The sequence below is a fragment of the Pseudophryne corroboree genome, chromosome 5 (genome assembly GCF_028390025.1).
Source record: "Pseudophryne corroboree isolate aPseCor3 chromosome 5, aPseCor3.hap2, whole genome shotgun sequence".
In the NCBI taxonomy this organism is placed as follows: domain Eukaryota; kingdom Metazoa; phylum Chordata; class Amphibia; order Anura; family Myobatrachidae; genus Pseudophryne; species Pseudophryne corroboree.
In genome coordinates this window covers 202876652-202900894 of record NC_086448.1, presented here as the reverse complement: position 1 = coordinate 202900894, position 24243 = coordinate 202876652, and the positions used below count along the sequence as shown (strand labels likewise).

General features: G+C 45.7%; 1 protein-coding gene across 4 annotated transcripts in view; it reads left to right on the top strand.

Annotated features, from left to right (window-relative positions):
- The window catches only part of MPP7 (MAGUK p55 scaffold protein 7), a 681636-nt gene that overhangs the window by 398453 nt on the left and 258940 nt on the right, over positions 1 to 24243 (top strand). For all 4 annotated transcript variants that reach the window (XM_063922017.1, XM_063922018.1, XM_063922019.1 and 1 more), the window contains one exon: positions 971 to 1048. In XM_063922017.1, coding sequence (XP_063778087.1) covers positions 971 to 1048 — 78 coding nt within the window. The remainder of the gene's footprint in view (positions 1 to 970; positions 1049 to 24243) is intronic.

Here is a 24243-nt window from a genome sequence, read left to right as displayed (position 1 = left end):
AAAAAAAGGAAAGAAATGGAAATAAAATAATGGCACATTTACTAGGTAAGGTGGTAATCTCTTTGCAAAGGTAGAACCATAAAGTGTTGTAGACTCAGACAAATTGTTGGAAATGATTACTTTTGCAATATGGTGGCACGGCACAGAAAGCACTCCTATTCCCTGTTATTCTATGGCTTCATCTGCATAGCACACATTTTTTCCACCTGACTTCATATATAACACTTCAGCAGACACTAATGATAAATGTGACTTGGTGCGCTTATATATTTTTATGCATGTTCCATTTTATATGCATTCTTGAATAATTTAGATCTAGAGCATTGTAATTGACTAATCGTGCACTGACTAGGACAGGTTGAAAAGTAATCCTCTTTTTATTTTGCACAATATGTGCTTCATTGACAATCCATGATGTAGTTGAGTTGCTTAGAAAGCTACAGTAGTTTACATGCTGGGGTATCCTAACTTTTAACTAATATGGAATATTGCTTACTCTCCCCCTTATACTTCCCCCATCTGAGTTGTATTTCGGCCTGCCTTTGCCATGGCTTGCCCCTTTACTCCGCCCCCTAGGTGTGGTAATCTTTGAGAAGGGGGACAAACCACAGGCTCCCACTGGATTTGTCATCGCAGAACAGACCATATTATATAGATTAAGAGCTATCACAAATTGAATGTGACATCAGTGCAAGGCTGTTACATTAAAGGTATAAAATGATTATTGTTTTGTTTTTCCCCCGACTTGAAAAATTATAAATATGCAGTAATTTCGGAATAATGTAACTAATCTTTCAGTATAACCAGCATTACTTTTAGATCTTGCTCACGGCACTAAACTATACCAGCTAATCAGCTGTGATTTTATTGCAAATTTGCACCTTTGCACAATGTTAGTAAATAACTAACCAGGTCTGTAAAAGTCAATGTATATCTTTGTTAAGTGCTCATTTTATTTTTTCTCCCCCAGATACATGAAAAGTTGCATTACTATGAGAAAGAGAACCCACAGCCAATCATACACACTGCTACAGCCCTGGCGGATGATGTAAGTACAGCTACATCTCAGTCCCATGCATGTCTAAACGTTACACCCATTCCGATACAAACGTGTTCCCAGGACAGAAACCATACGCTGCTGAGAATGCATCCAAACGTGCTGTCAACACAAGACTATTGCTGACATTACCTTAATTTGTGTTCACTCATGTGCAATAAAAACATAGCACCTTGGTATTCATGGACGCGGCAGTTACATTATTAAAAGTACGGGTTGCAATCCCGCAGAGAGTAACTGAGACCAGCTATTTGCCAATGTTTGGAGAAAGTGACAGACAAGAGGAGTGTCGTAGAATAATAGACAAATGAGACGTCTGTTCTGCTGACAGGAGAAGAAAAATGACAGTTAATGCTACACAAATGAGGTATATAAAATACAGGGAAGGGGTTGTCAGAGCTCACTGTGGCGTATGGGAGCTCTGATTCATGGCCTCCAGCTTTCCAAGTAACTGTCGTAATCGAAAAATACTGTTGAACGAACAGGTTGATTGAGTAGTTAATTTCCTGTGCCTATAATTCTATTAGAAAGTAAAAATATAAAAATTACACCTATTGGTTTTATTAAGCGTTTGAGAGAAACTGTATACAGTACTGACGATCGCATGCTTGGTAGTGAGAATTTTTTATTTTTAGAATAAGCTGTAATTTTTACTTGTGTTCCAGTAGGGTGTCAGTGGCTACAGAATATATGTTTCAGGGCTGTAGTGTCTGTGTAAACACTTGAATTTTATGAATAAAGGGGCATGGACCTTTGGTAAGCAGACTCCATCCTGATATTTTAGCAATTTGATTTCGTATTAGTAATAATTCTGGAGAGTGCAATGAATGCTGCCTCTCGGGCACTACATGTACCTTATCAACTACTCCAATACTCATCTACAATTCATAACTAAAAGAAAATTAATAATAAAACAAGAACCCTCTTTCCCAAAACATGTTTATCTATTCTAATGCCTGATAGTTACTTACCAGGCTTCTGATGTTTGGTCCCTATTCACTTTGGACCTGATTCATAGATGTACACAAATCCGATGATTTTCATACATCTCCGATGTTTGTTTGTTGATCTGCGCATGTGCAGATCTTGTACTGTGAGATTGCTCGCAGCACCTTCTAAGCTGTAACACGAATAACATGCTGCTGCAGTTTGGGGCAACATCGTTAAACACTTCCCAATTGGAGGCGTGCCACCTTAGTTTTGTGGGATTTCCAAGGCCAGTGTGTCTCGACTAGCCGACCAATTCTCCAGAAACGTCAATCTGAGAATCGCCACCAGTGACGTATGGTTACCTCAGCACGTGTGGTTAATTAAAACCCAGTAATTGCCACCAGCAAAGAAAGATCTATTCCAGACAGTCCTTTGCAGCTATCTGCATACAGAATTATTAAATGCACACCCACTTACTCTTTTTTACATAGCGTTGACCTCACAGGCTCATAGATTCACCAAGAGAAACGGAGAATACGCTAGAATTAATTATTTTTAGTTCGAACAAAATAATCCAAGGTATTGAATTATAACAGAAATATAAGTTTACAAATATGGACAGATATTATTTTCTGAGATTCATGTACTGTATATCTCAGAAGCCTAACACTTACACAAAGAACTTAGGACTCTTGATGTGGGGTACTTAACACTAGAGCTTCAAGATTAATTTCTTAGCACGCGGCTGAATCCCCAAAAGACAATGAACCCGGAGCTTTTAGGGAGAGGTGGAATTATACTTTTTTGTTCAGCTCCACTCTTCCCTCGCACCTTTGTATTTTTTAACTAGCTCACTGCTTGACACTGGACATGTAAGGGATCATGTCCTGCCAAGTATGTAACTCGTTAGATAGGGGAGGAGGATTTAGCCCAAATGGGACGCACACATTCCATTCTCCTTAAGAGGTAAAATTCTACTTTATTACTCCTGGTCTAGCGTTACCAAGGGGTAAATTTACTAAAGCTTCTAAAAGTGAAAAAAAAGTGATGTTTCCCATAGCAATCATATTCTTTCTATCATTTTCTAGGATGCAGTAAAGAAATGATAGAGAAAATCTGATTGGTTGCTATGGGCAACATCACTTCTTTTCAATTTTAGAAGCTTAAGTAAATTTTCCCCCAGGTCTGGTTGTTTGAGGATGGTGAATGCAGAGTTCTACCCTGCAACATTTATGACTGGCACAAGATAAGAGATTGCTATCTGTTCCTTGAACATACATTTCTCCTTCTCCCATTTCTCTGGATAAAGTTAGGGCAACTTCAGGACACAGCAGTGAAACAACAATGTATTTGCACCAGTCGGTCAAAGCTTTTCAGCCTCCCAGCATGCAACGGGCCCATCCATATATCCACGCCTCCTGGCTCAGGCAAATCAGTTTTTAGATTGGTGCGGCAGGAGCCGGACCATGGTCCAAAGGCTGCTGGTTTTTAGCAGCCTAAGCTTTCTTATTTTATATTTATAGTCTTACTATTTTTTCTTGAGTGATCTTTCTAAAAAGCATCTTATACGTACCTTAGAAAGAGTCGCTCCAACAACTCTTCGCCAGGGTGCGACAGCGCTTACCCACGAGTACAGTGCTGTTTCGGTGGGCGTCTGTGTCGGATATACTAGCAGGTCCAGCAGACGTTACCAGGCTGTGGCTGGAGCACGGGGAGAAGGTAAGGCATCGGTTCCGCTTAGGAGGGAAATACGGACACAGCCACACTGTTTTGGGAGGAGACTACCAAACAGTTGTGACGCGGCTGCCACCTCGGGTGCACCAGCGCTAGGCCTTAGGGATCAGAGGCTCCATGAATAGCATAAGGCCGCGATCCTTAGGGTTGGTGTCAGCAGTGGGGAGTCAGACGCTCTCCTGGTCGCCCTTCCCCCCAGTTCATGACCAGTTTCCTCTGAGTCTCCCGCCATGAACTGTTACTTGATTCCGTCTCAGACGCTGTACATGAAGGGGATCCAGTCGCAGCATAGGCGGCTGTGTGACTGGTGCGTCTGTGTTCACTGAGCGTCTGTGTTCACGATAGGTTCATGGAGTGACAACGTACACTAGTAGCGTCTGGATCCACACAGCGTTCGCTAACGTAGTGATCGGTCATGGAAGCGAGGGGAGTCTCCCTGTCTCCCACTCTAGTACGAGTACGGGTAATACAGCACTAAGTCTCTATCTACCTTTTGAGTATGAATAGATAGATAAGTGCCTATTGCATACGAGTCTGTATACATACTGTATACTGTTGTTTCTTTTGCAATGCGTCTGAATACGGTAGATCTGTTTAAACATGATTCAGTAATATGTTCTCCCACATACTTGAAATGTAGTTGTATTTGATGATGTGCTCATATTGCTTATTATACTAATGTATAACATGTGACTGAATGCTAGTGTGATTGCTGACTTTACTATATTGTCAGTTTTGTTTTATTCCAATCCTCAGTGCTCGTGCATGGGTAGGGTCGGCTTGTAGATCACTTTAAAAAGCTTAAGGTGATTACAGTCACAAATTGTGTAGTACACTGTGGAAGTGTTGATTATTTATCATGTCTAAGAGCTGCAAAGGTGAGGAAGATACATTCACAGCAACACCAACACTCATATCATGTTTGTCTTGCAAAGCTGTGTTAACCTCTCAGGATCTGGTTCAGGATGGTTTGTGAGCAAATTGTTTTAGCTTTCACCAGGGTCTCTTGAAAAATACAAGGCAGATTCAGGTGCAGGTAGATCCACCTTGGCTATGTTTGCACAGTTTAAATGTCCCAAAACAGTTAAGACTGAGTTTCCAGGGTCAGGTCAGCTGACGGATATCATGGAAGAGGCTTGGGCTACGCCCAATAAGAAGTTTAGAATTACTAAGAAACGGAATTCCAATGATCCTCTTCCAGCTGGGGATTGTTTAAAAAGGGAAGTGGCTCCTAAAGTAGATACGCATGTGATTCGATTAGTGCAAAAATCTACATTACTTTGCCTTCAACATCATTAAATGATGTCACGGATAGGAGAGTGGATGGTTTTTTTAAAACCCATTTTTTCCTGTCTGGGGCAGTCATAAGGCCAGCCATGGCTTCAGCTTGGATGGCAAAGGCAGTGGCTGCCTGGGCTGATGCATTGGAGGGGGATTTTTCAATAGCATCTAGAGAGCAAAAATCCCATATACTGTAGCACATATAAAACAGGCTGCAATGTTCTTGGAAGAAGCAGCATTGGATATGGCTACTATTTCCTCCAGGGCATCAACTTCAACAATCGCTGCTCGCAGAGCAGTTTGGCTAAGTACATGGAAAGCGGATTCAGAGAAGGTTTTGGAATCTTTGCCTTTTTCTGGAGATATTCTTTTTGGTAAAGAATTGACAGATATTTTGGAGTCAGAAGCAGACTCCAAGAAGGTAAAGTTTCCTTCCACATACAATTTCAAACCTAAAGTTCCGGCTTTTCGGCCCTTTCGGTCCCAGGAAAAGCTAAAGGAAAAAGTGATGGCCAATACAATAAGTCTGGTAAGACAAAAAAGCATTGGGCTTCCAGAGGACTGGGTGGTAAAACAGATAATAAGCCATCAGCCTGACTGTGCGGGCCTCTACCTGGGGGATCCCAGGGTGGGGGGCCAACTTCTTCAGTTTGCACAGAACTGAAGGCAGTCTACAACAGATGCCTGGGTGCAGGAAGCGGTATCTCTAGGTTATGCTTTTTCCTTCAAGAAGCACCTTCCTCGAAGGTTTTTTTTGTACCAGCCCGTCTCGGGTAGAGACAAAGGCCAGGGCAGTTCAGAAATTGCTTCAGTCAGGAGTAGTCATTCCAGTTCCTCCTGCGCAAAGAGGACAGGGTTTTTACTCAAACCTGTTTCTAGTTCAGAAACCAAATGGGTCATTTCAGCCCATTCTCAATCTCAAAGTGCTGAACAATTACATTTGGGTACCTCTGTTTCATATGGGGACTTTGTTCCATCATTTTGGCCATGGAACCAGGGGATTATATGGTATCCCTGGATATACAGGATGCTTACCTACATGTTCTTATAGCAGTGTCCCATCAGTTCTATCTCAGGTTCACTGTCCTCCAACAGCATTTTCAGTTCCAGGCCCTCCCTTTTGGGTTAGCCAGAGCCCCCAGAGTATTTACCAGGATTATGATGGTAATGGCAGCTTATCTCCGCCAGCAGGGGATACAAATTTTTCCATACCTCGACGATCTTTTAATCCTTGCTTAGTCGCAGGAATTGCTCCTATGTCATCTGCAACAGACAGTAACGTGTCTGCAAATGCACAGGTGGCTCATAAATTGGGCAAAATCGTCTCAGGTTCCGTCACAGTGGATGACTCACTTGGGGGCTGTACTGGATTGAAGTCTTCAGAGTAATTTTACCTCTGAACAAGATATCCAAGGTTCAGTCAAGAATTCAGGACTTGCTACACAGTCAAAAGGTATCCATTTACGCAGCAATGCGTGTGATGGGATTGATGGTGTCAACATTCAACATGGTGGAGTATGCACAGTTCCACTTAAGGCCTCAGCAGCAGCTGATTCTTGCCAAATGGAATGGGTTGCATTAAACCAGTGATCTCCAACCCGTAGCTTGCCGTAGTATTTTCGGTAGCTCACAGAGCGCATGGGCTTGGGCAGTCACTGGCACTCTTCCTCCCTTAATTTTTAATATGGTGCCGGCCGTCAGCCAATCAGAGCTCATGGTTCGGCAGTGGCGGCACCTAATTGGCTACCGGACTGCGAGTTTTGATTGGCTCACTTACCGGCACCATATTTTAAATGCCCCCCGCCGCTGGAGACTCTGTCACCCTCACCGCAGCCGCTCTCCGGACTTAACAGGAGAGGCGCATGCTGCGCTCTCTTCCCTTTCAGTCCCTCATACAGGAGGAGCAGCACCGGCGGCAGTAGAAGAAACCAGCAAGGGTTAGCACTGTGTGGGGCACTGTATCGAACACTGCAAGGTGGGGGGGGGGGGGGCATTTTAATCTGGCGCTGCGGGGGGCATTTTAAATGGCACTGCGGGGGGAATTGTATCTGGCACCGGTGGGGGCATTGTATCTGGCACTGCTGGGGGGCATTATTTGTGTATCTGGCACTGCTGGGGGGCATTATTTGTGTATCTGGCACTGCTGGGGGCATTATTTGTGTATATGGCACTGCTGGGAGGCATTATTTGAATATCTGGCACTGCTGAGGGGCATTATTTGTGTATCTGGCACTGCTGATACACAATTATTTGTGTATGTGGCACTACGCGGGGGGGGGGCATTATTTGTAGTTGTGAGGCCACTCCCACTTTTGCAGGAACGCACGCGCGTTGGGGGGAGGGGGTAGCTCCTTCAGAGGTTTTATTTTCCGAAAGTAGCTAACACCCCAATTAAGGTTGGAGACCACTGCATTAGACGATAAAAAAGCAGACTATGGTTCTTATGATAGAAGTAAGACGGTCATTAGCCTGGTGGCTACAGACATCCCATCTGGACAAGGGGAGACCCTTTTGGATATCAGATTGGGAAATTCTGACAACGGATGTCAGTTTTCAGGGCTAGGGAGCAGTGTCAGAATGGTTGTGTTTCCAGGGGAAATGGACCAAGGAAGAAGGTTACTTGTCAATAAATATATTGGAACTTCGGGCCATATACATGGCACTAATTCAGGCAAAGGACATTCTTCGGGGAAAACCAGTTCAGATCCACTCGGACAATGTGACGGCAGTAGCAGACAATGTGACGGCAGTAGCGTACCTCAACCATCAGGGAGGAACTCGCAGCCGAAAAGTGATGAAGGAGGTAAGTTACATACTAAAGTGGGCAGAACTTCATCATCCAGCCTTGTTCGCAGTGTTTGTTCCGGGAGTCCTAAACTGGGAAGCGGACTTTCTGAGTCGAAACGCCATTCAGGCAAGCGAATGGGCTCTACACCCGGAGATCTTCCAGACTCTAGTAGACAGGTGGGGGTTGCCAGAGACAGATCTTATGGCGTCCCATCAGAACAACAAAGTTCTCTCATACGTGTCAAGAACAAAGGGTCCCAGGACGATCTTTGCGGATGCCCTGTCAGTGAGATGGGACTTTTATCTGGCTTAGGTGTTTCCTCCAATCACCCTATTTCCCAGGGTGGTGAGAAAGATAAAGCAAGGAAAGGGTGCCGTGATACTAATAGCTCCGGCTTGGCCCAGAAGGTATTGGTACACAGAACTGCAGAAAATGTCGATGGATGCTCCACTCCTGCTCCCTCAACGTCCAGATCTACCGATGCAGGGTTCTTGTTATCACAGAAATCTGGATTGACTGTCTTTGACAGCGTGGCTCTTGAAACCTCTATCCTGAAGTCGAGGATTCTCACAACAGGTAATTCAAACAATGCTCAGAGCAAGGAAACCTTCCTCAGCTCGCATTTATCACCGAATATGACAAACCTATATTCATTGGTGCATTGAACGGAAAATGGACCCTTAGTCTTTCAGAGTTTCCAGGGTCTTAGCATTCCTTCAGGCAGGAATGGATAAAGGTTTGAAGGTGGCCTCCTTGAGAGTGCAAGTGTCAGCATTGACTGTATGGTTCCAAACGGGTGTAGTATGGCTGACCGGCGGTCAGGAGACCACTGGTCAGCATACTGACGCCGGGATCCCGGCGGGGAGTAGTGAATGCAGCAAGCCCCTTGCGGGCTCGCCACGGGTGTCGTGGACACCCACGAGTGGAAATAGTCCCTGTTGGTCGGCATGCCGACCATCGGGATAGTGAGGGGTCGGGATGCTGGAGGAGGTCATGTGACTGTCGGTCTCCCGACCGCCGGTCACATGAATACCACCCATTCCAAACAGGGCTGGCTCCAGGCCTACTAGCACCCCGAGCGAGAAAATTTTGAAGCGCCCCCACCCCATGCGCGCGCTCCTGTAAAAGTGGGCTTTCCTCGCAACTTCGTATTATTAAACTATAAATAAATATCTTTTCACACACCCTCTACGCTCACAATTAGCAGCCTTACACATAGCAGCCACAGTAGTGTTCCTTACACATGATGTCTCCAGTATAGTGTCAGATACACATAATGACCCCCAGTAGTGCAGTGCCAGATAGACACAACATGCCCCTAGCACTGCCAGATACACATGACATGCCCCCCAGCACTGCCACATACACATGGCATGCCCCCCAGCAGTGTCAGATACACATGGCATGCCCCCCAGCAGTGCCAGATACACATGATTTGCACCCCAGCAATGCCAGATACACATGATATGCCCCACAGCAGTGCCAGATACACATGATTTGCCCCCCAGCAGTGCCAGATGCACATGATATGCCCCCCAGTAGTGCCAGATGCACATGATTTGCCCCTAGATACATGTCCTCACAGTGCCAGATACATATATGCCCCACAGTGCCAGATACATATATGCCCCACAGTGCCAGATACATACATGCCCCACACAGTGCCAGATACATATATGCCCCACAGAGTGCCAGATATGCCCCTAATGCCAGATACACATGTCCCCACAGTGCAAGATATGCCCCCAGTGCCAGATACACATGTCCCCCAGTGCCAAATATGCCCCCAGTGCCAGATACACACGCCCCCTTAGTGCCAGATATGCCCCAATGCCAGATACACATGTCCCCATAGTGCCAGATATGCCCCCAGTGCCAGACATGTCCCCAGTGTCAGATACACATATCGTTACAGTGCCAGATATCTCCCCCCCCCCCCACACCTGCCCCCGTGCTGCTCGCCGCGCGTCTGCTGCTGAGGCTGGTGCTGCTTTCCTAGTCCTCAGTCTCCGGTGGCCACGGCGGTGTACAGCTCCAGCTAGGCGCCGGTCTGCAAGCCAATCGTAGCTCACGGTCCGGCAGCCAATCAGGAGCCTCAGCTGCCGGGCCGCGAGCTCTGATTGGCTCACAGGCCGGCGCTGGTTAGCGGGGAGGAGGGTTTACACAGGGGCCAGGCTGTACATGCAGTGCACGTCTCTGATAGGAGATGAACACTGCAGTGCTGCTGCTGTAGGGACGGCTCCAGGCTCCAATATGGTGGCCAGAGCTAGCGGCGCCCATAAAGTGCGGCGCCCTATTCGACCGCTCTATTGGAAGGTGCCTGGAGCCGGCCCTGGTTCCAAAAGAAAATTGCCAACTTACAGGATGTGCATACTTTTTCCAGGGAATGCTGCACATTCAACCTCCTTTTGTTCCTCCTACAGTGCCTTGGGACTTAAATTTAGTCCTAAAGGCCCTTCAAGTTGCCCCATTTGAACCACTTAAGAAAGTGGATCTTAAATGGTTAACAGCTAAATTTCTCTTTCTACTGGCCATGGCGTCAGCTAGAAGAGTATCAGATTTAGGGGCATTGTCATGTTGTTCCCCATTTCTGATTTTTTATCCAGATAAAGCAGTTCTCAGAACTAGATCTGAGTATCTTCCCAAGGTGGTGTCTAAATTCCACCTTAACAAAGAAATTGTAGTCCCGGCTTTCCACGTACCGGGCCTTTCTGCGAGAGATTCATCGCTGGACGTGCCTTAAGGATCTACATGGATCGTACCAGTGCCATCAGAAAGACAGATTCTCTCTTCATTCTCTACAGATTTCACAAAAGAGGATGGCCTGCTGATAAGCAGACACTGGCAAGGTGGCCTCGGATGACAATTTCAGAAGCATATTCTCAAGCTGATCTCCCTATTCCGGCTAATGTCTCACTCTACTCGTAAGGTAGGTCCATCATGCACAGCACAACGTGGTGCTTCAGCAGAACAGATATGTAAGGCAGCCACATTCAATTAACACATTCATTAGACATTATGCCATGGATACCTTTGCCTCTCATGACACTGAATTCGGTCGAAGGATTCGCCTGTCCAATCAGGAGCGTCCCCACCACTAAATTGCTTTGGGAAATCCCAATGTTATCCTGTGGACCCTGCCGGAGAAATATACGTTATGGTAAGAACTTACCGTTGATAACGGTAATTCTCCTAAGTCCACAGGTTCCACAGGGATCCCACCCTGACGCACCTGATTTGAGGATCCTTTTACTCACTAACCTCTTCCTTCTTTTACGGAAGGGTGTGTATGTGTGTTCTTCTCGCCTGATTAGGTCTATCTATGATGCTCCTGCCTTGAGCTTTGGAATACAACGGATTTGCCTGAGCCAGGAGGCGGGGATATATGGATGGGCCCGTTGCATGCTGGGAGGCCGAAAAGCTTTGACCGATTGGTGCAAATCCGCTGTCGCTGCATCGTATCCCCAATGTTATCCTGTGGAACCTGTGGACTTAGGAGAAATACCGTTATCAACGGTAACTTCTTACCATAACGTATATATACTGTAGGCAAATACACAAATTATAGTTTAATTGTCTCAGAAGTATTTCACCAAAGAGTAATGACAGAAGGCAGGACTTTGCACATACGTTAACCTAAGCATGGCAGGCACATCCCCTCAAACATACAACTCCAAAATAGACCCAAAAAAATAAATAATTTAAAAAAAGGATTAATAAATAAATAAATAAATAAACAAGGCACACATCAGCTTGTAGATGGCAAAGAAAAAGGTGGGTCATCCAGGAAAATCCAGGTTTCATACCAAGAGGTACAACGAATACATAAATGTATTTGATGTTTAAGAGCCAAAGTAAAAAAATAAATAAAACCTTGCCACAGCTGGAAAAGGTGCAAGGTGGTCTCGAGCCCATTTTTGATGGCAAAAAATAGTGTAGCCCGGAATGAAGAAACAGATGGGGTCCACATCTGTAATATGCACTTTGGGCAACTCCTGAGACAAGGGCGGTAGAATACCCAAAATCTCCCATTCTGCTGATAGCAGGAGTTCATGTACAAGGTTTTTAGGAACAAATCTATTTACTGAAGACCAGAACCTTCTTATAAGGGGGCCGTCCCACATACAATGCATAAAAGTTACATCAGCAGCCCCACATTTAGAGCAAACACTGGTATCTTAAGGATCCCATCAAGAACCTGCGATGGGTGAGATACCCATTGTGATAGATGTTCTAGAACATTTCTCTATACTGTACATGGAAATAGAGAAGTGACCGTAATAACTTTGCCATGGTGATATGGGGGAATACAGTGTCATGAAAATAGACCTTTAGATATTGTAGTATGACCTAAAGGAGTTTGGATAATTTAATAATGAAGGAAGTACACCCCCCTCTTCCCTTTCGATAGGTCTAGTTAATAATAAACCAAAGGAATTGGACCAGTCCTCTGAGGAAAGAGACCATACCATGGAGCTCACATAATACTGTGCCTGATATAACGCCAGAGAATGGGATCAAGGCAATTTGTATTTAGCCATTAACTCTGCCACTCTATGGGGTTGCTTAGACATAAGGAATCCCCATGTTAGGCCATGATGAGAAAGGCACAGAAGCCTTCCCATTTTGAAACTCAGGGTTTGAAAGTAATGGGAGAAAAAGAAAATAGTTTAAATTTAAGTTCCTGTGCTTACTTGTAAAGTGCCAAACTCGCCAAGCATCCATTACCAGGGGATTCTTAATGACATCTTCAGATAGTTCCTGTTTGTGACAATAAAGACTCACCAATAGGTGTTGATTAAGGATTGGTCTAACTTTGAGCCAGTATAGAGATTTGTTCTATGTATCTAGTCCTGTATCTAGCATGGCTGTACAATTTTAAATTAGGTAGGTTCTGCATTACACTTTCAACAATACAGTCTATTGTACTGGTTGCATGAGAAATTGGTCATGCTGTATTCTAAAATGTTAAACATTTTTGGGTATAACAGCTGGAAGGTGCATTTACTGAAGATACAGTAGGTATGAATGAGCTTTATTGCTGTCTGTGTAACGTAGAGGATATTTAAAAAAATTATTTTAACTAAGGTGGGTATTTTTTTTTTGTTTGTTTTTTTAGAAGTGGTGTTCATGGCAACCAGTCAGATTCTACTTAACATGTATCTAACTACTTCTAGAAGATAATAGACTCTGATTGGTTGCCATGGGCAACATCACCAGTTCTAAAAAAAAAACTCCCACATTAGTAAATGTACCCATAGAGTGATAGTCTATTTGCTGCTAAATTATGTCTGTGAGTATGGTTTGTGGGGTCATACTCTAAGCCTACTCTCCAGGCCCATATTACTATTTAGGCTAGGGTAATATTTACTTCTAACATAATATAGTTGTAGTATGTATTTACAGGCTCCCTAAATCGATCCTATACAGGTTAAACAACTGAGACTCCAGTCATTTAAGCTGCTGTGACATCACTGCTCTTGTTCCTGGGTAGGAATCCACTATTCAACATAATGCATTTGTGCAGAGCAAGTTAAAAAGGCAGGAGTGAAAGGAGGAGTTGCACAGACATATATATATATATATATATATATATATTGTGACAAGAACACTGGGATAGTGTTTGAGGGCAGGTATATTTGTCCCAGGTTCTTGTCTTACATGTTTTAGAAAATGTTAACTTCTAGGAAAAATGCTTTTTGTTTTGTCTGAACCTTTTCAGTTTGCTGTAAAAGCTGGGAAAAGGCTCTGAGAGAGAGATAAGGCGAGTTCTAGACATTGGGCCCAGTTCGGGTCTTTGGCCTCACAGAGGGCTAATCAGGGTTTCAGCTGTGTAAGAGTGATATAGTGCTTCTAACCTGATTAGTATGGGCAGACTGCCTGGGAAGGCTGCAGGATCTGTGTGTGAGAGACACGCTTTCTGATGCAAGTAAGCTATACAGTATGTACTGAAGAACTCTGTGTTTTGTTTAGTGACAGTTAGGAACATCTTATGTTTAGTTAGTGCCGGACAGGCAAGGTATTTTTATTTTGGGGTTTGTTTTATTTTCTGTTTCAATAAAACTGGCCGGGGTCGGTTGTACCAGAAACTGGACTTGTGTTGTTCCTCAGCTGCTGCGGGCTGCCATATTCCCCAGGAAAAGGCACCTTGCACCCCTACAGTGTTACAACTTGGTGGAGTATGCGAGCAGGCCGTTCTGCGCATAAGTGAAAGCAGCAGCTTTGTGAGGCCTGCAGAAAACGGTGGTTTATGCAGATACAGCCCAGTGTGAAGTTACTGAGACTCACCCCTGAGGGTTTGATATATGTCCTGGGTGAAAGCAGCTGCAAAGCCGCCTGAAAAATCTGTTGACATGGAGGATCTGCTTAAAGCCTTGCTGCAAGCTACAGCGGCTCAGCAGGAGGCCAACCGACAGCAGCAGGTGGCAATGGAGGAAAATTGGAGACTACAGCAGGTGGCAATGGAGGAAAATAAGAGACAACAGCAGGCAGTTGTTGATGAACTTTACAGGCAACAGCGTCAGGATAGAGAGGCCTTAACAGAAGTGGTGCAGAGACTTGCAGCTCGGGTTGGAGATGTGGCCGTCAGTGCTCCAACCAGCTCTAGTTCTATACGAGCCAGTCACTTCCTGCAGAAAATGACAGAGGCTGATGATGTGGAGGCCTATCTGACCACGTTTGAAAGGACTGCCGAGCGTGAGAACTGGCCGAAAGCACAGTGGGCCAGTCTGCTGGCACCTTTCCTGTCAGGTGAGCCCCAAAAAGCTTACTTTGATTTAAGCCCTGCTGAGGCTCGGGACTATGATAAACTAAAGACTGAGATCCTGACCCGCCTGGGAGTCACGCTGTCAGTACGAGCGCAACGGGTGCACCGTTGGCTGTACGCCATGGAGAAGCCTCCGCGCTCCCAGATGCACGACCTTATTCAGCTAACAAAAAAATGGCTGCAGCCAGAGACATTAACTGGTCCCCAGATGGTGGAAAGAGTCGTCATGGACCGCTACTTGAGATCTTTGCCCATGGTCCTGCGCAAGTGGGTGAGCCATGGAAACCCGGGTACTGCTGACCAGTTAGTGGACATGGTAGAGAGGTATTTGGCAGCAGAGGAACTACTGATGACCACCCAGCAACCCATAGGTCCTCGACAGCGCCCTTCAGTAAAGACTGGTAAGACTGTTCCGTGGGAAAACGTTGCTGGGCGGTTAAGAGAACGCAAGGCTGGAGAGACTGTAAACACTGGCCCTGGAAACAGGCCAATGGGGCTAGAACGGTCTATGCTGCCCAAATGGGTTGATAATCGTGTGGTTAAATGTTTTAGGTGTGGTATGCCAGGTCATGTTATTGCCAATTGCCCAGTCACGCAAGAACCCATGCAATGTGATGCTGCCTTTGAATGTCGCAGAATGTCTTTCTTTGCTAGGTTAGCTTGTACTGTGGTACCTTCACCTGAGCTGGAAAAACAAATGTGTGATGTGTTCTTAGAAGGTAACCGGGTAGAGGCCTTGCTAGATTCAGGAAGTTTAGTTACCCTCGTGAAAGCTGGGTTAGTGAACCCCTTAAAGGTCCAGCAAATACCTATTGGGGTAACTTGCATACATGGGGATACCCAACATTATGCCACTGCTGAGGTGAATATAGAAACTTGTTGTGGGTCAGCAATGGTTAAAGTGGGACTGGTCCCTACCTTGGTGCATGAGGCCATAATAGGGAGGGATTTTCCTCATTTTTGGAAACTGTGGGAATCACGGTTATCAACAGATGTGAGAAGTAAAAAGCCAGTTGATAATACCAGTGATTTTATGGATGTACGTGGGTCTTCGGAACTTTCTGGCCCTTTGCCTTTTGCTAGTTTGGCTGGGGAAGTGACAGATGGGGAGTCCAGTGAGGACCCTCTTGCCGGGAACAGAGACATAGTAGTTAGAACTGAAAGCGTGCCTGACCTGGAGGTAAAGAAGGATCTGTTTGCGTCTGAACAGTTAAAGGATCCTACCTTAATAAAGGCTAGAGAGAATGTTAAGATTGTTAATGGGGAACCTGTGGTACCAGGTGACAGGGTTACGTATCCCCACATGGCCATCTGTAATGAGCTCTTGTACCACATTGTCAAAAGGGGTGAGGATGTGGTGGAACAGCTGGTAGTTCCCCAGCCTTATCGGAGAACGGTACTAGATTTAGCTCATAGTCACGTTACCGCAGGACATTTAGGGGCAGAAAAAACCACTGAAAGAGTTTTACAAAGGTTCTTTTGGCCAGGGGTATATAAAGAAGTGTCTGAATATTGTTCTTCCTGTCCTGAATGCCAGTATCATGCCCCTAGACCCCATTTCAGGAGCCCACTAGTTCCCATGCCTATTATAGAGGTCCCGTTTGACAGAATAGCCATGGATCTCGTGGGGCCCTTGTTAAAGTCTGCTCGGGGCCATCAGTATATCCTGGTAATTATGGACTATGCCACTCGATATCCTGAGGCTGTCCCTTTACGCACTATCACAACCAAGGCGATAGCTAGGGAGCTGGTGCAGGTATTTAGTAGAGTGGGAATACCAAAAGAAATTTTGACTGACCAAGGTACTCCATTTATGTCAAGGATCATGAAAGAATTGTGCAAGTTATTTAAGGTCACTCACCTCAGGACGTCCATCTACCATCCCCAAACTGACGGGTTGGTGGAAAGGTTTAATAAAACATTAAAAAGTATGTTAAAAAAGGTTGTTGAGAGAGATGGGAAAAACTGGGATTGTTTGTTGCCCTACTTGTTAATGGCCATCAGAGAAGTCCCTCAGTCCTCTACGGGGTTTTCTCCATTTGATTTGTTGTATGGTAGACACCCCAGAGGGCTGTTGGATATTGCCAAAGAGACGTGGGAAGGACAGCCCACTCCTTATAGAAGCGTTATTGAGCATGTAACACAAATGCAGGATAGGATTGCAGCCGTGGTACCTGTTGTCAGAGAGCACATGGAACAGGCCCAAAGTGCTCAACAGAGGGTCTATAACCGGAGTGCCAAGATACGGGAATTTGCTCCTGGAGATAGAGTTCTTGTTTTGGTACCCACTGTGGAAAGCAAATTCCTAGCTAAATGGCAGGGTCCATTTGAGATTAGGGAAAAAGTGAATGAGGTTAATTACAAAGTATACCAGCCGGGAAAGAGAAAACCCGAACAGATCTACCATGTTAACTTAATCAAACCCTGGAAAGATAGGTTGTCTCTGTCAGCGGAGCCTTGCCCTTCGGTGTCTTCACCCCGGTTGCTTCCCGCAGTGAAGGTGTCAGAGACATTATCAGCTGATCAGAACAATCAGGTTAAAGAATTTCTCATCCAAAATAGGGAGGTATTTTCAGAGCTGCCTGGCCGAACGACCATAATAAAACATGACATTGTCACAGAACCAGGGGTCAGGGTTCATTTAAAGCCATATAGGATTCCTGAAGCTCAGCGAGAAGCTATTTCTAAGGAAGTTAAAACCATGTTAGAACTTGGAGTCATAGAGGAGTCTAACAGTGAGTGGTCCAGTCCCATAGTGCTCATCCCGAAGCCCGACGGTAGCATACGCTTCTGTAATGACTTTCGTAAGTTAAATGAGGTGTCCAAGTTTGACGCATACCCCATGCCCCGTGTGGATGAGCTTGTAGAAAGGCTGGGAACAGCCAGGTTTCTCACCACATTGGACCTGACCAAAGGTTACTGGCAAATACCTTTATCTGATAGCGCCAAAGAAAAAACAGCCTTTTCGGTTCCGGAGGGGCTGTACCAGTATAAGATGTTACCCTTTGGGTTGCATGGGGCTCCAGCAACCTTTCAACGGGCGATGGATAAAATTTTGAGGCCCCATAGAAAATATGCAGCTGCCTATTTGGATGATGTGGTAATTCACAGTACAGACTGGGGGTCCCATTTGGTTAAAGTACAAGCAGTACTGGACTCAATCAGAGAGGCAGGGTTAACTGCTAACCCAAAGAAGTGCTGCCTCGCAATGGAGGAGGTCAAATACTTGGGCTTCACCATAGGCAGAGGTCTGATTAGGCCCCAATTGAATAAAGTTGATGCTATTCAAAACTGGCCTCGTCCAGTGAATAAAAAACAGGTAAGGGCTTTTTTGGGAATTACTGGGTACTATAGACGGTTTATTCCTAATTTTGCGACCACAGCGGTGCCGTTGTCAGACCTTACCAAAGGGAAGCAGTCAAATGTGGTGAAATGGAACCCTGATGCAGAAAAGGCGTTCCAAGCATTAAAAGTGGCTTTGTGTTCACAACCGGTGTTGATAACCCCAGATTTTTCAAAAGAATTTGTGGTACAGACAGATGCCTCAGAGGTAGGGATAGGTGCTGTGCTGTCCCAAACCAGAGATTTATTTGAGTAGGAAACTCAATGAGCATGAAAAAAGGTATGCCATTGTGGAAAAGGAGGCTTTGGCCATTAAGTGGGCACTAGATACCTTGAGATATTACCTCTTGGGTAGACAATTCAGACTAGTGACAGACCATGCCCCTTTAAAATGGATGTATGTAAATAGAGGCAAGAATGCTCGTGTAACTAGATGGTTTCTAGCGTTGCAGGACTTTAAGTTTACTGTCGAACATAGACCGGGAACACAATTGGCCAACGCAGATGCATTGTCTCGCATCTTCTGTTTGGGGGCTACAAGTGTTCCGGCCCCTAGGTCGAAACAGGGGAGGGGGATATGTGACAAGAACACTGGGATAGTGTTTGAGGGCAGGTATATTTGTCCCAGGTTCTTGTCTTACATGTTTTAGAAAATGTTAACTTCTAGGAAAAATGCTTTTTGTTTTGTCTGAACCTTTTCAGTTTGCTGTAAAAGCTGGGAAAAGGCTCTGAGAGAGAGATAAGGCGAGTTCTAGACATTGGGCCCAGTTCGGGTCTTTGGCCTCACAGAGGGCTAATCAGGGTTTCAGCTGTGTAAGAGTGATATAGTGCTTCTAACCTGATTAGTATGGGCAGACTGCCTGGGAAGGCTGCAGGATCTGTGTGTGAGAGACACGCTTTCTGATGCAAGTAAGCTATACAGTATGTACTGAAGAACTCTGTGTTTTGTTTAGTGACAGTTAGGAACATCTTATGTTTAGTTAGTGCCGGACAGGCAAGGTATTTTTATTTTGGGGTTTGTTTTATTTTCTGTTTCAATAAAACTGGCCGGGGTCGGTTGTACCAGAAACTGGACTTGTGGTGTTCCTCAGCTGCTGCGGGCTGCCATATTCCCCAGGAAAAGGCACCTTGCACCCCTACAGTGTTACAATATATATATATATATATATATATATATATATATATATATATATATATATATATATAGCAATTTAATCGTTACATGCTCTTTAAGTCTATGTGATATCTTCTGGGCTCTCGGTTCCTGTCTAATGTGCAGACCTCTTTCACATACATTACATAGGTGTCTCCGGATTGGATAATTTTTTACAGCGCTGAGTACCTTGGATTCCATTTATAATCTCGTTTTCCATTTCATGACAAGGATTTGGCAACATTTAAGAAAGTGGTGACTATCCAGCAGTAGATTAAGAAACAAAACATTATGTACATTAGTGAACATAAAACATAGCAAAAACAAAACCCTTCTCCCAAATGACGACTTTGCACATCTTCTGTTACATGTTCTTAAACCAACATTGAAAACTGCTGAAGACACAGGATTCTGAGCACAAATTGGCTTTGGTCAGAACTCCTGGTCACAGGCATGGAAATCAGTGTTCTTCTAGTAAGACCGTAACCACTGACATTTTTGTTTTATGGGTAGTATTAACCCTACATGCACCAGAGGGGCAGAGTAAGCTGCTCTGAAACAGCCAAGTGCTGCATAATCGGCAATTAAAGGGTCCATGTTTATTGAACATTCTGAGATGTAAGTGGAATCTAATTCCTCTGGCATATAATACCATTCCTATTACTAAACAGGAGACTTTTGATACAAGACCTTGGATTTTAAAAATCCCAAGTAATCCACAATCAAGTAAATTTATAGTTCTGTTCCACTTGCGGTTCCACTTGTGGTTTAATCTCAACCCTTATGATGTTTTTCTTGTGTGCATTTTTTTTCTGTGTAGATTCAAAATATAAGAAATACTATTTAAGATACATGTGGGATCAGGCTGACATTGGAACCTGAGGAAATGTCCCATTTACACATCGCCTCTTCTACTTTCAACCCCTCAGCCTGATTTTTTTTTTTTTTTTTTTTTTGCAGTGCTTTTTTCTCTCTCATCTGCACAGCAGGTGTATGTTAGATTTTTTTTTTTCTCAAATGAAATATAGTTATTTTTTTACTTTTATATATTGTCAATGATAGGAAAATATTACTGCCTTGTTTCCCTTTTTTTTTTTTTTTCCAGAGTAGCAATTCCTATACCTTTCCTTTGATTTATCTTTCTGCACATACTGTACTAAAAAGCTTATCCCTTACAATTTCTACACTTAAATCAAGTCAGCCGATAGTGATAAAGGGGGAGGTACAACGTAACAAGCGATGGGCCGGGCAGACATTCAGGCATGCCCCAACTTGCTGTGTCTACACCCCTTTGGATGTGTCGAGGACAAAGCTTTTTTGGAGGATATTAGGTCCAAAGTTTCTGGTGGCAGCCCTGGTTGGCTTATGGTTTTCAAATTCTCCATAGTATCTGGCAAATCTAACCTGCTTGGTATAGTGCAGCACAACTAATTCAAGATACAAATTGCATGAGATTCTGTTGTCATGCCCACACACACCTGCCTCCAAGTACACACACAGGGCCTAATCGCTGTACTGCAAAATTGCAGAGGTCTGCGATCAGATAGTCGCCGCTCAGGTAGAGTGAAAACCCGCCCCGTTCAAGTGTACGAATGCATGTGTACGCTGTGTGAAAATTTCGCCAGACAGCGGACAGCTGTAAATCCGTTCGCAACTCACTCACCACTGAATAATTTTTCCAGTCTGTGCGTAGCCCAGGACTTACACCTATAGTGCGATACAAACAGGCTGATCTGACGTCAGATACCCTCCCTGAAAACGCTTGGGAACGCCTGCGTTTTCTCCTTCGTCCTAGAGGATGCTGGGGACTCCAAAAGGACCATGGGGTATAGACGGGATCCGCAGGAGACATGGGCACTTTAAGACTTTAATGGGCGTGAACTGGCTCCTCCCTCTATGCCCCTCCTCCAGACCTCAGTTAGATTCTGTGCCCAGAGGAGACTGGTTGCACACTAGGGGAGCTCTACAGAGTTTCTCTAGAAAAGACTTTTGTTAGGTTTCTTATTTTCAGGGAGCACTGCTGGCAACAGGCTCCCTGCTTCGTGGGACTGAGGGGAGAGCAGCAGACCTACTTCTGTGAGTTCAAAGGCTCTGCTTCTTAGGCTACTGGACACCATTAGCTCCAGAGGGTCTGATCACTTGGTGCGCCTAGCTGTTCGTTCCCGGAGCAGCGCCGCCGTCTCCCTCACAGAGCCTGACGAGAGAAGCCGGGTGAGTAAAGAAGCAAGAAGACTTCAAAGGCGGCAGAAGACTTCAGATCTTCCGGAGGTACCGCACAGCAGTCGCGCTGCGCGCCATTGCTCCCTTACACAAGCGGCACTACATGGGTGCAGGGCGCAGGGGGGGGGGCGCCCTGGTCAGCAATAAAACCTCATATTTAACCTGGCTATACCCCCGCCAGTATAAAAAAATTGCGGGACCGAAGCGCATCATATAGGGGGCGGGGCTTCCTCCTCAGCTCAAACCAGCGCCATTTTCTCCACAGCACAGCTGCAGAGACGCCGCTCCTGGCCCTTCACTGCTACCACAAGTAACAGGGTGCACAAAACGAGGGGGGGGCACGGCAATTTGGTGTGGATTACTATTATATAGAAAGCGCTTACAGGTCTGGGGCATTGGTTAATTCCTTCAGACCGGTGGGGCGCTGGGTGTGAGCTGGCAAACTCCCTTTCTGTCTCTCTGAAGGACCTTACTATGGGTCTGTCCCCTATAGCCCAGTGTGTTTGGGGGTGTCGGTACGTGTGTGTCGACATGTCTGAAATTGAATGCGTTTCCCAGGAGGAGACTGGTGAGGGTGCAGAACAGAATGTGGGAGTGATTCCGTCGGCACCGCCGACTGCTGATTGGGTAGATATGTGGAAAGTTTTAAATGCAAGTGTGGCTTTAATACATAAGAGGCTAGACAATTCTGAATCTCAGAACCAAGCATGGAGACAATCCATGGGTGAGGTTGTATCACAGTCTCAGGCCCCCTCAGGGTCTCAAACGTCCATTTACCCAGGTAGCAGACACAGATACCGACACGGATTCCGACTCCAGTGTCGACTATAATGATGCCAAGTTACATCCTAAAGTGGCTAAGAGTATTCAGTACATGATTGTGGCTATTAAAGATGTTACATATCACGGAAGACCCCACTGTCCCTGACACAAGGGTCTGTATGTTTAAGGGAAAGAAGCCTGAGGTAATGTTTCCTCCCTCTCATGAATTGAACGCTCTTTTTGAAAAGGCTTGGGAGTCTCCTGACAAGAGACTGCAGATTCCCAGGAGAATTGCTATGGCGTATCCTTTCCCCTCGCCGGATAGATTACGGTGGGAATCATCACCCACAGTGGACAAAGCCCTGGCGCGTTTGTCCAAGAAGGTGGTGCTACCGTCCCCTGACACGGCAGCCCTTAAGGATCCTGCGGATCGTAAACAGGAAACTACCTTAAAATCTAATTATGTTACTACCGGTACGCTACTCAGGCCGGCCTTGTCGTCGGCATGGGTGAGTAGCGCTATTGAAAAGTGGGCAGATAACTTGTTATCTGACATGGATACCCTGGATAGGGACAGCGTAGTGTTGACCCTGGGTCACATCAGGGACGCAGCGGTTTATTTAAGGGACGCTGCGAGGGATAATTGGCATCTTGGGATCAAGGGCCAATGCCATGGCAATCTCGGCTAGGAAGGCGTTGTGGACTCATCAATGGAATGGTGATGCGGACTCTAAGAAGGCTATGGAGGCGCTGCCCTACAAAGGTGAAGTGTTGTTTGGTGAGGGCCTCGCGGACCTGGTTTCCACAGCTACCGCGGGTAAGTCTTCCTTTTTGCCTTTTGTCCCTCCACAGCAAAAGAAAACACCTCAGTACCAGATGCAGTCCTTTCGGTCGCATAAGTTCAGAAAAGGACGTGGTTCTTCCTTCCTCGCGGCCAGAGGTAAGGGAGGAGGTAAGAAATCCCCAGCTGGGGCAAGCTCCCAAGGACAGAAGTCCGCCCCGGCTTCAACCAAGTCCACCGCATGACGCTGGGGCTCCGCTGCGGGAGTCCGCACCGGTGGGGGCACGTCTTCAACTCTTCAGTCAGGTCTGGGTTCGCTCGGACCTAGATCCTTGGGTGCTGGATATTGTGACCCAAGGATACAAGCTGGAATTCCAAGACGTGCCTCCGCACTGATTTTTCAAATCGCCCTTACCAGTTTTTCTTCCAGAGAGAAAGGTAGTATGTGCTGCAATACAGAAGCTGTGTCAGCAGCAAGTCATTGTCACGGTACCCCCGTCACAACGGGGAGACTGTTTTTATTCAACCCTGTTTGTGGTCCCAAAGCCGGATGGCTCGGTCAGGCCGATTCTGAACTTAAAATCCCTCAACCTTTATTTAAAAAAATTCAAATTCAATATGGAGTCCCTCCGAGCAGTGATCTCCAGTCTGGAAGGGGGGGATTTATGGTGTCGGTCGACATAAAGGATGCGTACCTACATGTCCCCATATATCCTCCTCATCAGGCGTACCTGAGGTTCGCTGTTCAGGATTGTCACTACCAATTTCAGACGTTGCCGTTTGGTCTTTCCACGGTCCCGATGATTTTCACCAAGGTAATGGCGGAAATGATGGTGCTCCTGCGCAAGCAAGGGGTTACAATTATCCCGTTCTTGGACGATCTACTGATAAAGGCGAGATCACAGGAGCAGTTACTGAGAAGCGTTGCGCTCTCCCTGCAGATCCTGCAACAGCATGGCTGGCTCCTAAATTTCCAAAAGTTGCAGTTGATTCAGACAACTCGGCTATCGTTTTTGGGCATGATTCTGGACACCGACCTGCAGAGGATCTTTCTCCTGTTGGAAAAAGCTCAGGAAATCCAGAACATGGTCAAGGAACTTCTGAAACCGCAGAGAGTGTCGATTCATCACTGCACTCGAGTGCTGGGGAAAATGGTGGCGGCCTACGAGGATTCCGTTTGGCAGGTTCCATGCAAGAACGTTTCAGTGGGACCTGCTGGACAAGTGGTGCGGGTCTCATCTGCAGATGCACCGGAAGATAAGCCTGTCCCCCAGGACCAGGGTTTCTCTCTTGTGGTGGCTCCAGAGTTCTCACCTTCTAGAGGGTCGCAGGTTCGGAATCCACAATTGGATTCTGGTGTCCACGGACGCGAGTCTCCGAGGTTGGGGAGCGGTCACACAGGGACAAAATTTCCAGTGTAAATGGTCAA